The 20,471-nt window shown below is 45.3% G+C and overlaps 1 protein-coding gene across 1 annotated transcript in view; it reads right to left on the bottom strand.

The window, feature by feature from the left end:
- LOC144598741 (kelch-like protein 13) overlaps positions 1-19,263 on the bottom strand; it is a 40,003-nt gene extending 20,740 nt beyond the window's left edge. The window contains exons 1-7 of the mRNA XM_078409104.1: positions 19,096-19,263; positions 10,205-10,349; positions 9,404-9,536; positions 9,051-9,247; positions 6,977-7,772; positions 5,394-5,507; positions 1,931-2,412 (exon numbers count right to left, since the gene is read on the bottom strand). Coding sequence (XP_078265230.1) covers positions 1,931-2,412; positions 5,394-5,507; positions 6,977-7,772; positions 9,051-9,247; positions 9,404-9,536; positions 10,205-10,349; positions 19,096-19,196 — 1,968 coding nt within the window. The 5' untranslated portion in view covers positions 19,197-19,263. The remainder of the gene's footprint in view (positions 1-1,930; positions 2,413-5,393; positions 5,508-6,976; positions 7,773-9,050; positions 9,248-9,403; positions 9,537-10,204; positions 10,350-19,095) is intronic.
- Between the last annotated feature and the right edge of the window lie 1,208 nt (positions 19,264-20,471).

Below are 20,471 nucleotides of genomic sequence, written 5' to 3'. Positions count from 1 at the left end.
AGTCACCGATGTGTAGAAAACGGTTTTATAATAGCTTCATACAGAACAAAAGCAGGCCCTTTGACTCAACTTGTCCAGGCCGACCAAGATGCCTCATCGAAGCTAGTCCCAATTTCCTGCGTTTGGCACATATCCCTCTAAACCATTCCTATACTGTACCTGTCCAAATGTCTTTAAAATGTTGTTATCGTACCTGCCTCAACTACCTCCTCTGGTCGCTCGTTCCATATTGCCACCACCCTCTGATTGAAAATGTTGTACCTCAGGTTCCTATTAATGAGTCTTTTACCCAGAGTAGGAGAATCAGAGAACAGTGGTTTCAGATGAGGGGGGGGGGGGGGGGGGGGGGGAGAAAGCTTTAATAGGAACCTGAAAGTTCCTTCTTTTTTTTTTACACAAAAGGTGGTGGGTATATGGAACAAGCTGCCAGAAGAGGTAGTTGAGCCAGGTACAATCACAAAGTTTAAGAAACATTTAGACAGGTACATGGATAGGATAGGTTTAGAGGGATACGGGCTAAACGCAGGAAGGTGGGACGAGTGTAGATGGGGCATGTTGGTCAGCGTGGGCAAGTTGGGTCAAAGGGACTGTTTCCATGCTGTACGACTCTCTATCTCTGACTAAATCTTTCCCCTCTCACCATAAACCTATGTCCTCTGGTTCTTGATTTCTTTACCTGTATTAGGTATATTGAATCAGTAGAATTGAAACATTTCAATCAGTGTCTTGCAATTGGACTCCAGAGCAAATACACGGTTCACCGTATGTCAGAGATAAGAAGCAAGGAACACGCTAGCATTTCAGGCTTATACGGACAGGAATGGATTGTGGACAGACAGATGGTGAATTAACTCCAGTACTGTCACAAATGATTAATGTCTGAGACTACCCACTATTCCTTTTTAATGGAAATGTTTTACAGTGCCATTATGGTCATACAGCACAGAAACAGGCCGTGAGGCCAAACTTGTCCATGTCAACTAAGATGCCTCATTCTAATATCATTTGGATGGGCCCATATCCCTGTGGAGCGAATGAATAGGCTACTTTACGGGTCGAGACAATCTGAAGAATGGTCCTGAAGAATGGTCTCCACCGATGATGCCTGACCTGCTAAGTTCCTCTAGCAATTTTTGTTTTGGCTTACAAATGCCTTCAGCATTTTAAAATATACAGCACAGGAACAAGCCCTTCAGCCTATTATGTCTATGCTGATCATGATGACAAGATCAATTCTTATCTGCCTGCACATGATCCACATCCTTCTATACCCTGCATATCCATGTTCCTATCCAAAAGCTTCTTAAATGCCACTATCATATCTGCTTTCTACCACCACCATCAGGGCAACACAGTGGCGCAGCTGGTAAAGCTGTTGCCTCACAGTGCCAGAGATTAGGGTTCAATCCTGAACATAGGTGCAGTTCTTGTGGAGTTTGCACATTCTCCCTGTGAGTGCATGTGTTTCCTCCGGGTGCTCCGGATTCCTCCCACCTCCCAAAGATATGTGGGTTTGTAGGCTAATTGACCTCTGTTAATTACCCCTCGTGTATAGGAAGTGGGAGAAAGTGGCAATAACATAGAACTAGTGTGAACAGTTCTGGTCGGTGCAGACTCGGTGGGCCGAAGGACCTGTTCCAATACTGTATCTCTGAACTAAAGGAGTGCAGAAATCTGAACTATTCCCTGCCTATCTAAAAGCCTCTTAAAAACCACTATCGTACCTGCTTCCACCACCACCCCTGACAGCAGGTTCCAGGCACCGACCATCCTGAGTGAAAAAACTTCCCCTGCACATCTTGTTCAAACTTTGCCCCTCTCACTTTAACATTTCTGCTCTTACAAACCATAAACAGTTAGCATTGTAAGGAAAAATTCATCGCAGTCAGCATTTAATATTAAAACTAGTCACTCGGCTAATTGAACTTACTCCAAGAAACGAAGATTGCGGAGATGAATTTTCGGCCTCATCCTCCGGCATGTGAACAGTCAAGGTGCATGCCCGTATTCCACCAAGTGATTCTGGAACGTCAAAGACTTTCTGCCATTCGTTTTTCTCCGGGTTGTATTTCTGGACAATTTCTACCATGCAGCGATTGTTCCATGAGTAGCCGCCAATAACGTATATGTTCTTGTTGAAGACCGCCACGCCAACGTCACTCTGTCCGCGAAGCATAGGGGCGATCTCCGTCCACTGATCTGCAACGGGGCAGTAGTACTCGCAAGCCAGCACGTCGTCGTAGTCACTGGTCCCACGGAAGTGGTTCCCTCCGATAACGTATAGGCGATCTTCAACCGTGCACATACAATGGAGGCCGCGCACGGTGGACATGTCACATCGCCGTGACCAGCTGTTACTCTCTGGGTTGTAACGCTGTAGCTCTTTCTGAAACGAGTCCTGCGTTATTCCGCCTGCAATTGCAATCGGAGATCATTAGAGTTATAATAAAGGGACAAATGATTAGCTCAATGGCATTGGGCAGCTTATTTGGTCACCAATCAATTTTAGAACACGGAACAGGCTCTTCGGCCCACAATATCTGTGCCAAACATGATTCCAAGATAACGCATAGTAAGTGCAAGAACAGGCCTTTCAGCTCAGTGTCAATGAGGCCAAAATAATCTAATCTCATCTGCCTGCACATAAACCATATCCCTCTTTTCCCTTCCATATCCATGTGCCTATCTAAAAGCCTCTTAAAAGGCACTATTGTATCTGCCTCCATCACTAACCCCGGCAGCACATTCCAGGTACCAGTACTCTGTTTGAAAACATTTGCCGCGCACATCTCCTTTGAACATTGCCCATCTCACCTTAAAGCTATGCCCTCCTGCCTTTGATATTTCCACCCTGGGGAAAAGGTTTCTGACAGTCTACCCAATCCATGCTACTCATAATTTTATATACTTCTATCAGGCCTCCCCTCAACCTCTGACGCACCAGAGAAAAAAAAAATCCAAATTTGTCCAAAATTGTCCTCTCCCTATAATTAATACCCTCTAATCCAGGAAGCATTCTGGTAAAACTCTTCTGCACCCTCTCCAAAGCCTCCACATCCTTCCTATAATGGGACGATAAACGTCTTCAAAATCTGATTCTTTCAGATGGTCGTCTTAAATAATTTGCTTATTTGTTCAATTCCTCAGAAAACAATCTCACCCACAGAAAACAATAGGAAAAGGAATTGGGAATTATTTTTATTGCAATTTCAAATATGTTCAGCATGAACATTACAATTATTTATAATACACAAATAGAAGTGCATAAATTGGAAATCACAAAGGGTGCAACTTAGTCCATATAAATATACAAAGATCATGCAAATAACCGTGAAATAATAATATATTTAGTAGCTTATTATTGAGCATAATAATTTAGTAGCTTGATGCCAACCTGGTTTACACACAACTAAGTTATAGAGATAACTTGGGTGCTTCTACATATTTGGAAACAATCATGCACCCTTAAACACTTTGCAGCACAGTGACACAGCTGGACGAGCTGCTGCCTCACAGTGCCGGAGACACGACCCTGACCTCGCGTTCTGTCTGTGTGGAGTTTGCACGTTTTCCCTGTGATCACGTGGGTTTCTTCCGGATGCTCCAGTTTCCTCCCACACCGTGTGGCTTTGTAGGTTAATTGGCCTCGGTAAACTGCCTCTAATGTGTAGGGAGTGGATGAGAAAGTGAAATAACAGAACTGGTTTGAATGGGTGATCGATGGTTGATGTAGACTTGGTGGGCTTAAGGGTCTATTTCCATGCTATATCTCTAGTTAGAACGAAACAATCATTTCTTCATCACCACCAATGGTAAAATTCTTCCATGCACTTTAAAGGGAGGTGCATTGATGAACCAAATTTGACAGAAGAGCTAACAAAATAGATATTACAGTAGATGGCTAAAATGAGTGGGATGTAAGGAGCATCTTAATAGGAGAGAGGTTGGGAACCTTGTGTTGAGATTAGAATACAATACAACTGGAACATTGGAGGATGAGGGTAGACCCGATAGAAGTATACTAGATGACCCGTGGACCCAAACCTCTCCTGCATTGGTCTCGCACCCTCCCCTTCCCCACTCCAAAAGCGCACAGCAAGATCCCAGGGTTTATCCAAGGCTGTGGCGGCCGAGGAGTCTCCCCCGGGGCTGGGGAGGGTGTGGGGGGAGGGGGGTGGGGAACAGGAAAGGGGGGAGGGAGCCACTTACCCGGCCCTGGGTGGCCAGCAGCAGGAGAGGGCCTGCAAGGTGCTGCGCCTTGTTCGTCCTGCTGGCGGCCATCTTCTTTGACCTTCTCTCTGCCGCCACGCTGCACCACGCAGGCGCGGGGCACACCTGGCCTCCTGGCGCTGCTGGGCAGGCGTGCCGCCGCCGATCCCGGCAAACCTCCTCTAACTGCGTACGTGCGGATACCCGTGGACCTGTTGGTTTTCCGTTGTGACGAAGATAGTTCAAATTCCGTCTCTTCATTCTTTCTGGGCGTGCCGCCGCCTGGCCCGGCAACCCTCCCCCAACTGTGCACGCGTGGAAACCGGGCCCGGCAACCATCTTCCAACTGCGTAGGCGCAGCTGTCGGTGATGGGGGGGGAGGGAAAGGGTGGGGGGAGTGGGGGTGGGGGGAGTGGAGCTGGGGGGAGGGGAGAGGGGGAGTGGGTGGGGAGGAGAGGGGAGAGGGAGTGGGGGTGGGGAGGGTGCTAGACCAATGCAGGAGAAGCTTTGGGTCCACGGCTCGCTCTGGCTGCAGTGCTGGTGGCACGGGGCTGAGGTGAGCAGCACCCTCCTCCCCTTCCCTGTCCCTCCTCGCCCACCCACAACCCTGGGGGCACTCCCCGCCCGCCAACGTCAGTCGGAGAGGGTTGCTGGGTCTGCAGGATCGTCAGTTGGGGGAGGGTTGCCCCAGGAGAGGCCCGCAGGAGAGATTTGGACCCAGTCTAGTCGTCCTCAGTCTAGTACATAGATAAACATTATGAGAGACATATACAGGGTAGACAGTCAGAACTTTTATTCCAAGATGGAAATGTCCAACACTAGAGGGCATAGCTTTAAGGTGAGAGGGAGAATGTTTAATGGAGATGTGTGGGGCAAGTTTTTTTTACACAGATGGTAGTGAGTACCTGGAAAGCATTGCCAGAGGTAGTGGTGGAGGCAGATACGAAGGTGCCTTTAAGAGACTTTTAGATAGGCACATGGAAGTAAAGGAAATGGAGGGGTACGGATCATGTGTAGACAGATGAGATCAATTTGGCATCATGTTCGGCACAAAACATTGTAGACCATTGGGCCCGTTCCTCTGCTGAACTGTTTTATTTTCTATATCCTTATCACACAAAAACTTTTGCTCTAATTATATTACAGAACTACCAAAGAAGATAGAAGTCTTTAGGTTTCTCTACCTGATATGTACATGTATCTCCCATGAACTGTTCCAGCATGTCCATAATGTGGCTCTGTTAACTTTGTGATGTACGTCCATTCATTCACAGCTGTGTTGTAGCATTCAACTGTGGCTGATTATAACAGAAAGCACTTGTTTTAAAATTTAACGTACAGCAAGATTACTGAATATAATATATTAATTTCACTGTAAAAGCAGTAGTATTAAATTGCAATCACTTATTAAATTTAGGGCAGCACAGTGACACAACAGTCGAGTTGAAGCCTTACATTGCCCGAGACCCAGGTTCAATTCTAACTACAGATGCTGTCTGTACGGAGTTTGCACGTTCTCCCTGTGACCACGTGGGTTTTCGCCAGGTGCTCCAGTTTCCTCTTACACTCCAAAGATGTGTAGGTTTTTAGGTTAATTGGCCTTTGTAAATAATCACTAGTGTGTACGATGGCACTAATGCACACACGGGTGATCACTGGTCAGCGTGGGCTCGGTGGGCTAAAGGGCCAGTTTCCACACTGTATTTCTAAACTAAACTAAAACTAATCAAGCAGAATGCATTGACAGCAAAATTCAGTTACAGTCCCATAGAATCGTTTAATTTCAAAGATAGCTAGTGGCAAGCACTCGGGTTTGATTTCATAATTATCTCTGTGCTAATTCTTCCATTGCACACCTTCATATTTTACACAGAGCAGGGGAATCAAGAACCAGAGGACATAGGTTTAAGATGAGAGAGGAAAGATTCAGTACGGACCTGAGGGGCAGCTTTTTCACACAGAGTAAATGGAACGAGCTGCCATAGGAAGTAGTTGAAGCAGGTACTATAACAACCTTCAAAAGATATTTGAACAAGTATATGGATAGGAAAGGTTTAGAGGGATATAGGCAGGTGGGACTAGTGCAGATGGGGCATCTTGGTGGGACTAGTGTAGATGGGGCATCTTGGTGGGACAAGTGTAGATTGAGCATCTTGCTGCTGCTAGTGTAGATGGAGCATCTTGGTGGGACTAGTGTAGATGTGGCATCTTGGTCAGCATTTATGATTTGAGCCGACTGTGACTGAGGAATAGGATAATCATAAATGTGTAATTAACCGTCTCAATTTTAACCATATCATCAGACATTTGGACAAGTATATGAATTAGAAAGGTTTCGAGAGACATGGGCTGGTGGGACTAGTGTAGATGGGGCATTTTGGTGGAATTAACTTAGATGGGGCATCTTGAATGGACTAGTGTAGATGGGGCATCTTGGTGGGACTAGCTTAGATGGGACTAGCTTTGGTGGGACTAGCTTAGATGGGGCATTTTGGTGGGACTAGTGCATATGGGGCATTTTAGTGGGACCAGTACATATGGGGCATTTTGGTGGGATTAGTTTACATGGGGTATCTTTATGGGACTAGCTTAGATGGGGCATTTTGGTGGGACTAGTGTAAATGGGGCATCTTGATGGGACTTGTGTAGATGGGGCATCGATGGGAATAGCTTAGATGGGGCATCTTGGTCAGCATGGATGAGTTGGGCCGATGTGCCTGTTTGCGTGTTGTATGACTGACTCCATGAATCTTTGACCACAACGTACCTAATTCTCCAGCCGCATTGCGGCCTCCCACCGCGTACAGCTTGCCTTCGAGGGCGCTGAGGTGGAAGAAGGTCCTCTTCTCGTTGAGGGACGCCATCTGCCCCCACTTGTTGTAGCGCGGGTCGTATCTGTAGGTGGTGTCCACGGCCGTCTTGCCCTTGGTGTCGTAGTTGCTCTGGCCGCCGACGACGAAGAGGAAGTTTCCGATCACGGCCACGCCGTGCTGGTAGCGCGGGGCGTCCATGGAGGCCAGGCGGCGCCATCTTTGGGTGGCTTCGTCGAAGAGGCGCAGCTCCTTGCTGACCAGGAGCTGCTGGCGGAGGACGCCGCCCAGAGTCACCAGGCGGCTGGCGTCCGAGCGGATCCTCGTCCTCTCCGTCTGCAGGACGGGCTGCATGTGAGGCAACATCTGGTAGTTGCTGGCCTCCAGCAGCAGGTTGACGCAGGCCGTGTCCGACCGCATGAAGCCCACCGTCTGCACGCGCTCCAGCAGCTCCCGCGGCGCCATCAGCGGGAAGCGAACCCACGCCATCAGCGCCGCCGCGCGCCTCATGCGGCCTTCCTCCCGCTCCAGCCAGCACCGCGCCGCCTCGAACAACTCCAGCTCCGAGCAGCCCCGCACCCTGTCGCTGCCCAGCACGAAGGCGAGCTGCTCGTAGCTCAGCTTCACGTACTCCCCGCTCGCCATCAGCGCGGAGAAGTTGCTCACGATGAACTCCTGGATGTCGTCGTGCAGGTCGGTCAGGTGGAAGACGCTGGCGAGGCGGCCAAACTCCACACAGTTCTCCACCGACACCTGGCAAAGAAAGGCAGAAGGAAGACTAGGTGATAGTTTTAACCGACACCCGTGGGTCCTGGCAAAGGCAGAAGGAAGATTATATCATAGTTTTTAACGGCGACCTGGTAAGTGTAGAATTAAGATCATATCTGGTATATCATCTACCTGGTAAAGGTAGAAAGAGGATTATATAATAACGTTTTTAACCAAGACCGAGTAAACGTTGAAGGAAAATTACAGTTTTCAAGCAAGACTTAGTAAAATGTAGAAGGACGATTATATAATAAAGTTTTAAATCAAGACCAAATAAATGAGGAAGGAATATTAGATAATAGTTTTCAATCAAGACCAAATAAATGAGGAAGGAAGATGATGTAATACAGTTGTCAACGTAAATGCCAGGCACATCTGAAGTGTGACTCCAGATTCAGAGACTGTTTCTTCCCAGCTGTTATCAGGCAACTGAACCATCCTACCACCAACTAGAGAGCGGTCCTGAGATACCTCACTGTAGACCCGCGGACTCTCTTTAATTGAACTTTACTGGATTTTATCTTGCACTAAATGTTATTCCTTTTATCATGTATCCTGTACACAGTGGATGGCTCGATTGTAATCATGTATAGTCTTTCCTCTGACTGGATAGCACGCAACAAAAAGTTTTTCACTGGTACCTTGGTACATATGACATTAAACTAAACTAAACAAGGAAGATTATATAATACAGTTCAACCGAAACCTGGTTTAGTGTAGAAGGAAGATTAAATAGTAGTTTTCAACCGAGACCTGGTAAAGGTAGAAGGAAGATTATGTAATGCAGTTTTCAACCCTGGTAAAGGTTGAAGGAAGATTATGTAATATATACAAACTATCATCAATGTCATGAACCATGCAGTACCTTGCTTCAATCAGCCCAAAGTGCTGGAGGAACGGAGGAACTCAGTGGGTCAGGCAGCATCTGTGGACAGAATGGACAGATGACGTTTTGGGACAGGAATACCTCTGAGTCGCAAGAAGAGTCCTGACTTGAAATGTCCATTCCCTCCACAGATGCTGGCGAACCCTCTGAGATCCGGCAGCACTTTGGGTTGAGGTACAGAGAATTAAAGTGAGGGGGGGTGGAAGTTTGGGTCACCCTTGTGGATTGGACGGAGGGTGTTCTGTGAAGTGGTCTTCTCATCTGTCAAGAGTGTTTTATTGTCAAATGTCCCGAAACAGAACAATGAAATTCTTACTTGCCCCTTAATTCTCCAATCACATTAACATTGAATGATATGCTAGTGATATAAGACCAACCTGAGAAATTAGAAGCTCTTTACAGAAGTCTAGTATTGGCATAATCTGGAGGAAGCTAGCTGCTTCTAGTATGTCCTGGAGGTTGTCCACACTGAGAGCCAGCTTTGACGTATAGATGAATTCGATTATATTTGTCAGTCCTATTTTGCTTACTCCATGCAGTTTGATAGAAGTCAACTCTTGTTCCTTCATACCACCTGCCACCAAGTGAATTCAAGTTTAGATGGACAATGGCTTTAAGATGTTGTTTAAGAGTTAACATCATGTAATGATTACTTTAACATCATGTTCAGCACAGACATTATGAACCGAAGGGCCTGTTCCTGTGCTGTACTGTTCTATGTTTTGTGTACCTGTGAACATTGCCTTAAAGTAGTCGCTCGCTGATGCCATCATGGCTCTGTGCACAAGGAACCTTTCATCACTGTCTCCGGGCATTAAAGTAACATCACAGAGTAAACCGCAGTTCCTCAGGCTGTTAAATCCCTGGTAAAACAAAAATTCGCAACACAAAATTTAGAATTTATAGGATGGAGAACGTCACCACCAGCATGAAAGTCCAACAATTTTAACAAAAGAAGTCTAATCAAAATAGCATCCTTCCATCACTATCCGTTGCCCCTTATAACCAATCCAATTTCAGATCCAATTAACCATATCAACTGCAATGGTTTTTATTATCACATGTACAATGAAATATTTTTTTTGCACACAGTTCAGTAAAGTATTGCCATACCTACCACACACCCCGATTAGTACAAAGTGCTTATAAATAGTCCACTGAGACCGTTTGCAATCCGGTCCGCACTCTTGGTCTTGGCAGCCAATCCAGGTGAGACCCAGGTTGCTGCAGGGCCTCTAGCCGCCGCCTCCGTCTGGATCGTTTAGCAAACCGTAGTCTCTCTCCTCGCCCAGCCACCTCAGCCTTTATGCTCCAGGGGCGCCTCCCACAGCCAAACTTGAGAGTGCGGAAGGTACGACCCTGGTTCATTCTCTTACTAACTTGGATCCATGTGTCTTAACGTTCTGAACCAGCCTACAGTGCAGAAGCTTGTCAAGTGCCTTACTAAACACCACATCAACAACATCTACCCCACTGCCTTCATCAATCGGTTTACATGACAATAATTTTTTTTGAAAATATCTGTGGTTACCTGTAACACAGCTGAGCAGTGTGTCTCGCTGTTGAAGGTTTGAGGACCTCCAAGAGAAATCGAGGAGGGAGATGTTTTCGAGTCTTCCATCCTGCTGCCAGATAGTGGCACTTTCAGAGGGAAGGTGCCCTCTTCTGCCAGTGAGCTGTGGAATAAGAGACAGACGAGCAGTTGGATATAGAGATCACCGTCATTCTGTGACATGCAATTAGCCTGCCAACATTGTCCATGACAATATATTATGTCCATAAGAATATATTTGACACATAAGCACGCGATCGCGCACAGACACACTTTCATACTTGGACGAATTCTCATACTCTCACCCTGTCTTTCACACTCACACACACACACACACACACACACACACACACACACACACACACACACACACACACACACACACACACACTACAATATATAATATATACAAGCATATGATTATATATATAATTGTACATAATACTCCCAATCATATATATATAAATGACATATTATAATAATGTTACTTTAATATAATTATATCATAAAAATGTATATATTATATGTAAGAATATATTATGTCCAAAGAACATACTACGCCATACATGACCATATTACTATACAGACCATCTCTGCGTTACGAACATCAATTTATGGACATCCTTGCATGTGAACGAGTTCCTGCAATTTTACAGCTTTTCAATGGGCAGCACAGTGGCGCACCTGGTATAGTTGCTGCCACCCAGCGCCAGCTACCTGGGTTCGAACCTGACCTCTGCTTCCAGAAGAAGATCTATTGTACTTGGATATGGTGGATTTGACTGGATATTGTGCAGAACAAGCATCTCACTGTATCCCTGTAAAGGTGATAATAAATCAAACCAAATGTCTCTTCAAAATGCAAGTAACTGGCCTAATTTCTTGTTGGAAAGTCTAGCATAAGTACAAATTTTAATTCGTACAAACAGCAAAAACAGTATTTTCTCTCCATTCATTCTTGGTCATTGTTCTTTCTTGCTCGTCTTTGTGGATTTGTTGCCATTTATTACAATACTGTGGAAGTATGCTTATGATATAGAGTAGTTACTATATATTTCTGACTTGCAGACAACATCATCTCACAGAGAAACAAGAGTCAAGAATGTTTAATTGTCATATGCTCCAACAATGAAATTCTTACTCGCTGCAGCACAACAGGCCCATAAACACAATAACAGATAACATATCATAATCGATAATACAACAAATCAATAATCGCAGTACTCTTATGGCTGACCATGGGTGATTCATCCTAGTTTGCCTGCTTGCTCCACACCTTGGCTAGAGCAGCGTCGCTTGTGGCTGAAGCGACCAATGCGGGAGTGACAGTCTCTCTCATAAAGGTCACATTTGTGTGTGGTCTCTGGTTTGTTGAAGTGGCTGCACTCCTTTCTGCGTGCCCGCTTTTCTGCCGCTGCGTTCATCGATTTCTCTTCCCCCGTTTTGAGATGTTGGTTCAGGGTACCTCTCCACCTTGTACGGTCAGCTGCAAGGCTCTCCCAGGACTCCACATCGGTGTCGAGCACCTTCAAATCTCTCTTGCAGAAATCCTTGTAATGTAGCTGGGGGCGGCCGATGATTCGCCTCCCAGATGTCAGCTCTCCATAGAGGATGCCTTTTGGAATATGGCCATCCTCCATGTGGTGGACATGGCCCAGCCACTGCAGCCTGTGCTGCCTGGGTAGAGTGTACATACTCGGAAGGCCAGCGCGAGACAGAATCTCGGCGTTGGACACTCTGTCTTGCCAGGATATACCCAGGATACGGCGGATGCTTCTAAGGTGGAAGGTGTTGAGTCTTCTCTCCAGTCTGGCACATGTAGTCCATGTCTCACTGCCGTTCAGCAGCGTGCTGTTGACACAGGCGTTGTAGACTGCTATCTTTGTCTTCACTGTCAGCTTTGGATTGGTCCACACTCGAGTGTGAGGCGAGCGAGAGTTCTAGCTGCCTTCCCGATCCTCTTGTCAATCTCTGTGTCCAAGAAGAGGTTGTCGGTGATGGTGGAGCCAAGGTACGTGAACTGATGGACGCCATCGAGTTCGTAGTCATCGATGGTGATACCGGCTGTATCCTGTCCCAGGACTTTCGTCTTCTTCAGGCTGATGGTCAGCCCAAAGTCGTTGCAAGCCCGATAGAAGCGGTCCATCAACGACTGTAGCTCCTGCTGCGTGTGGGACACAACTGCTGCGTCATCGGCGAACAACATGACTCTGATGAGAGCTTCACGTACTTTTGCCTTGGCTTGGAGGCGGGTGAGGTTGAAGAGCTTGCAGTTTGATCTAGTAAGCAGGTAGATCCCCTCTGTTGCGGTGCCGAAGGCATGTTTCAGGAGCAGAGCGAAGAAAATCCCAAAGAGTGTGGGAGCGAGGATGCAGCCTTGTTTCGTAGTACTAGTTAACCATAATAACCTACAAAGCCCTCCATAACCTGGCCCCATCCTACCTGACCGACCTCCTCCACAGGCACACTCCCACCTGCACCCTCGGCTCTGCTGCTGCCAATCTCCTATCCCCCCACATCCGGACCAAACTCAGATCCTGGGGGGACAGGGCTTTCTCCATCGCTGCTCCCACCTTATGGAACTCACTACCCCAAACCATTAGAGACTCCTCCACACTCACCACATTCAAAACATCGCTGAAGTCTCACCTGTTCAGTACTGCCTTCAACCACTGAAGGGCACCTCACCTTCTGTCTCCTTTCTCTGTTCGTTTACTTATTTACTTATTTATCTATTTATTAATTTCCCTATGTTCTCTAAATCTCTGTAAAGCGTCTTTGAGTATATGAAAAGCGCTATATAAATGTAATGCATTATTATTATTATTATTATAGTGCAAAAACCGAAGTGTGTAGTGCAACCAAAGACACAGTCCACTGAAGATCATATTTGATGGGGTGTTCAAGAGCCTGATGGTTGTTGGGAAGAAGTTGTTCTTGAACCTAGTGGTCATGGTTTTCAGACTCCTGTACCACCTTTTTGATGGGAGAGAGTGTGGCCAGGGTGGTGTGAGTCTCTGATGATGATGCTGGCTGCCATTTGAGGCCACTGTAGATCCCGTGGTAGTGGGGAGGTCAGTACCCGTGATGGACTGGGCACTGTTCACCACCTTGTAATCTCTTTCATTTCTGGGTGTAGACTGTAGTTATGCTGGCATGGGATGGATTTTAAATAGAATTAAAAAATGCTGGAAAGTCACAGCAGGTGCTGAGTGCTTCCAGCATTTTCTGTTTCATTTCAGATATCAGCATTGGAGTTCTTTGGAGTGGTTTTTACCTATAAATGCTGGTGGAAAACTGCCAATGCCACATCAGAAGTCTATTGTGTAGCCTGCTGAGTTTTTATTGGGTAAAAACCCCAATTGTTGGGCCGTACTGAGTGGCCAGCCTCCTGCCATCAGTTCTCCTGATAAAACCAAACGTTAAACCCCTGTAGGAGTTGAATAGCAGCTGGTAGAGCATTGGAGACCTGGGTTTAATCCTGACCTTGGGTGCTGTCTGCTTGTGGAGTTTGCACGATGTTCCTGTGACCGCGTGGGGTTGTTCCGGGTGCACCGATTTCCTCCCACATCCCAAAGACGTGCGGGTTTGTAGGTAATTGACCTTTGTGAAGTTGCCACTAGTGCGTACGGAGTGGATGAGAAAGTGGGATAACATAGAACTAGTGTGAACCGGTGATCGATGGTCAGTGTGGACTTGATGGGTTGAAGGGCCAGTTTCCAAGCTGTATCATTAAACTAAAATGAAAATAAATAATGTGCAGTGTGTCCGAAATTAGATCCCATTTACAGCAACGAGGAGCAAATCCAAATGCTACAATGCTGGAAGTGGGATAACATAAGAACTCGTGTGAAGTTACTAGTTGACATTGACTCGGTGGGAAAAAGGGCCTGTTTCCATGCTGTATCTCGAAACATCTAAACATTATTATTTCCTCTTGTTGGTTGATTTCTCTCCTTAGATTTCAGCACATTTGACACGATTTGGCAAACTATCAGCCTCTGCCAAAGTGACCTCGGGTAAGATCATTGTTTTTTAAAAATTTTCCTCTGCCTCTTTAGTTGAAAAGCATCTGGCCTCAACCTGTCCTATAATAGCACCGCTGCGATTGCTGATTCAGCTGAGAAATACACTCCTCCCAGCTCCACACAGTCTGCGCCCAGTCTCTGATCTTTCAACCCACTGCCATCTGTGACTTCAGCATACCAGAACAAGCTTGATCAGCAGTACTTCAATCTAAAGTGGATTACAAAAGATTAATAACATACTTACAGATAGATTCTTGCAATGATTCGTGTAAAGATATGATTCTTTGTAAATTAACCCATTTCAAGCATTGAAGAAAATAGGTGAATGGTGTTAATAAAATTAGTCAATACCTGAGTGGTGTTCAGAATGAAGGATGTCATACTTAGATTCATACAGCAAGGAAACAGCCCTTCAGCCAAACTCGTCCATGCTGACCAAGATGGAGTCAACAACATGGAAGATGGAGTCGACAACGGCGTTATGCGTGCAGTTAATGGGAAAGAAAATGTAGGAAAGGTCACGTTTAAACTGACAGGGCAGGGGGCTGGGAACCAATGCAAGGTGACAGAGGGACATAAAAGGAGGACAGAAGCTAAAGGGAGAAGGGAGATAAGAAAAACAAACCTGAAAGCTTTGTGCCTTAATGCGAGGAGCATTTGTAACAAGGTGGATGAATTGAATGTGCAGTTAGTAGTTGAGGAATATGATGTAGTTGGAATTACGGAGACATGGCTCCAGAGTGACACAGACCTCCAAGTAGAAGTAGGGAGGTTGGGGGATAGCATCAAGCAGGAAATTAAGGATGCGTGTAGCAAAGGTACAGCAGTTATCATGGGTGACTTTAATCTACATATAGATTGGGCCAACCAAATTGGTAGCAGCGCTGAGGGAAGAGGATTTCCTGGAATGTATGCGGGATGATTTTTTAAACCAATATGTAGAAGAACCGACTAGAGGACAGGCCATCCTAGACTGGGTATTGTGTAATGAGGAAGGATTAGTTAGCAATCTTGTTGTGCAAGGCCCCTTGGGCAACAGTGACCATAATATGGTGGGATTCTGCATTAGGATGGAAAGTAACACGGTTAATTCAGAGACTGGGGTCCTGAACTTAAAGAAAGGAGACTTTGAAGGTATGAGACAGGAATTGGCTAGGAAAGACTGGAAAATTATACGTAAAGGGTTGATGGTAGAGGTGCAATGGCAAAGATTTAAAGACCGCATGGATGAATTCCAAAAATTGTTCATCCCTGTCTGGCTAAAAAATAAAATGGGGAAGGCGGCTCAACTGTGGCTAACGAGGGAAATCAAGGATAGTGTTAAATCCAAGGAAGAGGCATATAAATTGGCCAGAGGAAGCAGCCAAGCGGAGGACTGGGAGAAATTTAGAACTCAACAGGGTTGATTAAGAGGGGGAAAAAAAGAGCATGAAAGAAAGCTTGCCGGAATATAAAAATGGACTCTAAAAGCTTCATTAGATATGTAAAAAGGAAAAGATTAGTGAAGACAAATGTAGGTCCCTTACAATCAGAGACAGGTGGATTTATAATGGGAAACAAGGAAATGGCAGAACAGTTAAACGAGTACTTTGGTTCTGTCTTCACTAAGGAAGACACAAACAATCTCCCACAAATACTAGGGGACCGAGGATCTAGTGAGAGGGAGAAACTGAAGGGAATCCACATTACTCAGGAAATGGTGTTAGGTAAACTGTTGGGACTGAAGGCAGATAAATCCCCAGGGCCTGATGGTCTGCATCCCAGAGTACTCAAGGAGGTGGCCCTAGAAATCGTGGATGCATTGGTGATCATTTTCCAAAGATCTCTCGACTCTGGATCAGTTCCTCCGTTGAGGCAAGAGATTTTAAAAATATTCCCCCAACCACCCCCCCACACCCCCACTCCCACATAATACAAAGCTAAAGATACACTCAAAACATACATTTAACAACATACTAAAAACAACAAAGAAAGAAAAGGACAAGACAGACTGTTGGTGAGGGTGCCATTGTACCACGCCACCCAGTGGACTTACAATATCCAGTTAGGATGTGGGATGAAACGATCACCCGGCACCTGACCTCAGGATGGAACCTGGGTCTCTGGCGCAGTGAGGCAGTGGCTCTACCAGCTGCACCACTGTGCTGCCCTTGCAGATTATTGAAATTGATAAAAGCATTAAATCTATTACACAGAAAATGACTAGTGTGGCTGGCAGACTACTGTTTAATCTAGTCAAAAACTCATTTACATAAATTGAAGTGGAGTGCATAAGTGAAAATGAAAAGAAATTATCCCTTTTCAGTTATTACATTGCTGCTTGCAAGAATATAATTACAGATATTTGTATTCCCACAGTTTTCATTAGGATGAGAGTACTGTTCGCTGTTCGTGTACAGATGGATTTAATCTTGAGAGTATTTACTTACAACAGCATTTGGAGTTACTGCTCAATGCTATAAATGGGATCGAATTTCAGACACACTACATTGTTTTGTTTTAGATTGGTTCAATGATACAACATGGAAGCTGGCCCTTTGTTCCACTGAGCCCATGTCAATCATCGATTACTCGTTCACACTAGTTTTACGTCCAACTTTCTCATCCACTCCCTACACACTAGGGACAATTTTGAGAGGGCCAATTAACCAACAAACCCGCACGTCTTTGGGATGTGGGAGGAAACCGGAGCACGCGGAGGAAACCTACGCAGTCATAGGGAGAATGTGCAAACTCCACACACAAACAGCACCCAAGGTCAGGATCGAACCAGGGTCTCTGGTGCTGTGAGGGGTGACACTACCAACTGCATCACTGTGCCACCCTGTTCTAATGAAAGGTCATTGACTTGAAACATTAACTGTCTCCAGCGGTAAAATACTTTTTCTTAATTGGCCGATTTCGGTCCTTTACAAGGTCAAATGCAAAACAAGCGCGATTCATTATTTGCCTAAAACCCACCCTTTGTTTACAGGCACCATTTTTCAGTTCCATTTTGCCAGCTTACTACTGATGATGGGAAAACAATTTAAATTGACATTTTCTGCTGTAGACCTCTGCCTAAATGTTTCTTAAAAGTTATGATAGTACCTGCCCCAAACTTCCTCCTCTGGTAGCCCTTTCCATAAACCTATCACCCTCTGTGTAAAAAAAAAGTTGTCCCTCAGGTTCTTATTAAATCTTGCCTCCTCACCTTAAACCTATTTCCCCAGGTTTATGTTTCCTCTACTCCAGGTAAAAGATTCTGTGTATTTACCCTATCTATTCTCCTCATGATCTTCTACACCTCTATAAGGTCACCCCTCGTCCTCTACAGTTATGCTTCAGTTTATCATTAAATTCTGTTTCTGTGTTTGTGTATTATATATTGCTAACAATACAGGGTGGGGATAACACAGACCTGGGGTGAATGGGTGATCTTTTGTCGGCGTGGACTCAGTGGGCCAAAGGGCCTGTTTCTACGCTGTATCTCTAAAACTAAAATGAAACTGAATCAAGAACTAGAGGGTGTCGGTAGGTTTAAGGTGAGAGAGGAAAGAGTTAATAGGAATCTGAGGAGCAAATTTCTCACACAGAGGGTGGTAGGTAAATTAAACGAGCTGCTAGAGGTGGTAGAAACAAGGAACTGCAAATGCTGGTTTATCAAGGATAGACACAAAATGCTCGAGCAACTCAGTGGGCCTGGCAGCATCCCTGGAGAACATGGATTAGTGACGTCTGGTCTGAAGAAGGGTCCCGGCCTAAAACGTTACCAATTCATGTTCACCAGAGATGCTGCCTGACCCGCTGAGTTACTCCAGCACTTTGTGTCTTGGCAGAGATAGCAGTTGAGGCAGATATAGTAACAACATTTAAAAGACATTTGCACAGGTACATGGATAGGAAAGGTTTAGAGGGATATGGGTGAAACACAGGTAAAGGGGACTAGCATAAGATGGAGCATCTTGGTCAGCATGGATAGGTTGGGCCAAAGGGCCTGTTATGATGCTGTGTGACCATGATTCGGGGTTTAGCTTGATATAAAATCAACCAGGTTGTCTTTCAGTCAGTTGTGATCTATGGACATGTGGGGTTGGCAGTAGCAAATCATATCGGGTGTGCTGCACTTGCCTATGTTCTATCAAATCTTCAAATTAACATTAAGTAGTATCTTAGACACAAAGTGTTAGGGTGACTCAGCGAGTCAGGCAGCATCTCTGGAGAATGGATGGGTGATGTTTCAGGTCAGGACCCTTCTTCAGACTTTTGGTGTAAACCAGCATCTGCAGTTCCTTCTTTCTTAATCAGAATCTTGACAGTTTCATAGATCATCCTTTCTCATAGGTACCACAATTCATTGAGGAGCCTGTACAAGAGAGCCTAGGTATCACAATAGACATAAAGTGCTGGAGTAACTCAGCAGGTCAGGCAGCATCACTGGAGAACATGAATAGGAGACGTTTCAGGTCGGGACTTTTCTTCAGTCTTAGACCTCCCAATCTCCTCTGGTTTGCCAGCCTACAAGAGTCAAGGATGGGGATGGGATGGGATACGCATCACTCCTCTGAAGAAGGGTCCCAACCCGAAATGTTACCTATGTATGTTCTCCAGAGATGCTGCCTGAACTGCTGTTACTCCAGCACTTTGTGCCTTTTTTTGTAAACCAACATCTGCAGTTCCTTGTTTCTAGGTATCATGAGAATTCTTACAGAATTTACTATTTGCCAGATATCATTATTTTATTCTTGATAACATTTGTTCAGAGTCTGCAGTTCCAATCAATTCCTGATTGCTCCTCCTGCAACATTCCAGTTATCTGATCACCAAGGCATGCTTACCGACAGAGAATTAAACACAACTTACATGTATGTTGGAGAGACACTCGCTGCCCTGGAAGCCTTGAGAACAGAAACCATGAATCTTCTTTCAACGGGGCTATTACAGAGTTTCCATTTCAACGGCATGGTTGTTTAGATCAAACGACAAACACTGTCATGCATTTACGTTGCTAACAAAATCTGTTCCCTCACTCATTCACATTACCGCATCTTCACACCGAAGGTAACTTAATTTGGGAGACATGCTCCTAAAATAGCAGGTCGTGATCCAGTTAATGTCGTCAGTTTCTAAACCTGGCAGATTGAGGAGCATAAAGCCTGCTTTAGGCAGAAGCTTCTCACTGGCTCCCTCTCTCTTTCATTCCCTATCTGGGTATTGACAGTTTAGATTCTATGTAAGTGGACAACTGATTGTAGTTTCCTCAAAAATGATGTTAGTAATATAAATTAAAGAGAATATTTGATACAGCTACATGAATATCACTGTCAAATATTTATGCTTCAGGAATCTTTGGCATGGATAGGGCAGACAGTCAAAACCATTTTCCTAGGGCGGACATGTCAAAGTCTAGAAAGCTTCACAAAATGCTGGAGTAACTCAGCAGGTCAGGCAGCATCTCAGGAGAGAAAGAATGAAGAAGGGTCTCGACCCGAAACCTATTCCTTCTCTCCTGAGATGCTGCCTGACCTGCTGAGTTACTCCAGCATTTTGTGATACCTTCGATTTGTACCAGCATCTCCAGTTATTTTCCTACACTAAGTCTAGAAGGCTTGTGTCCAAGCTGAGAGGGGCAAAGTGTAAAGGAGATATGCAAGGCAGGTTTTTTGTTACACAGAGGGTGGAGGTCTGGTATTGGAGGCAGATGTGATAGTGCCGTTAAGAAGCATTTAGATAAGCATATGGATATGCAGGGAATGGAGGGATATGAGTGATGTGCAGGCAGCCGAGATTAGTTTAACTTAGCATCATGTTTGGCACAGATATTGTGGGCCGAAGGGCCTGGTCTTGTACTGTTCTATGTTCTATTTATTAAACAGGGCAACCTTAATCATTCAGTCTTTGTTGTAATATTTTGGTTGTGCTGTAAGCACAGCCTATGGGTCATTAATACTGACCAGTCACAGTGACACAGTCACAACCACCCCTCTGCATCTCCCTCACCCCTCCCTCCATCCCCATCCACAAGAATTCCATCAATAAATGCCTTTAATTGTTTGAACGATTGAATATTACAGCATGGAAATGGCCCTTCGGTGGACCGAGTTCACGTCGACCATCAATCACCCATTCACACAAGTTTGATGTTACCCCATTTTCCCATCAACCTCACATCAACTGAGCAATTTGCTGAGGCCGAAAAACCTACAAACCCTGCACGCCATTGGAATGTGGGAGGAAAA

Source organism: Rhinoraja longicauda, chromosome 12, assembly GCF_053455715.1.
Source record: "Rhinoraja longicauda isolate Sanriku21f chromosome 12, sRhiLon1.1, whole genome shotgun sequence".
Classification (NCBI taxonomy): domain Eukaryota; kingdom Metazoa; phylum Chordata; class Chondrichthyes; order Rajiformes; family Arhynchobatidae; genus Rhinoraja; species Rhinoraja longicauda.
This window is presented reverse-complemented; position numbering and strand designations above follow the sequence as displayed.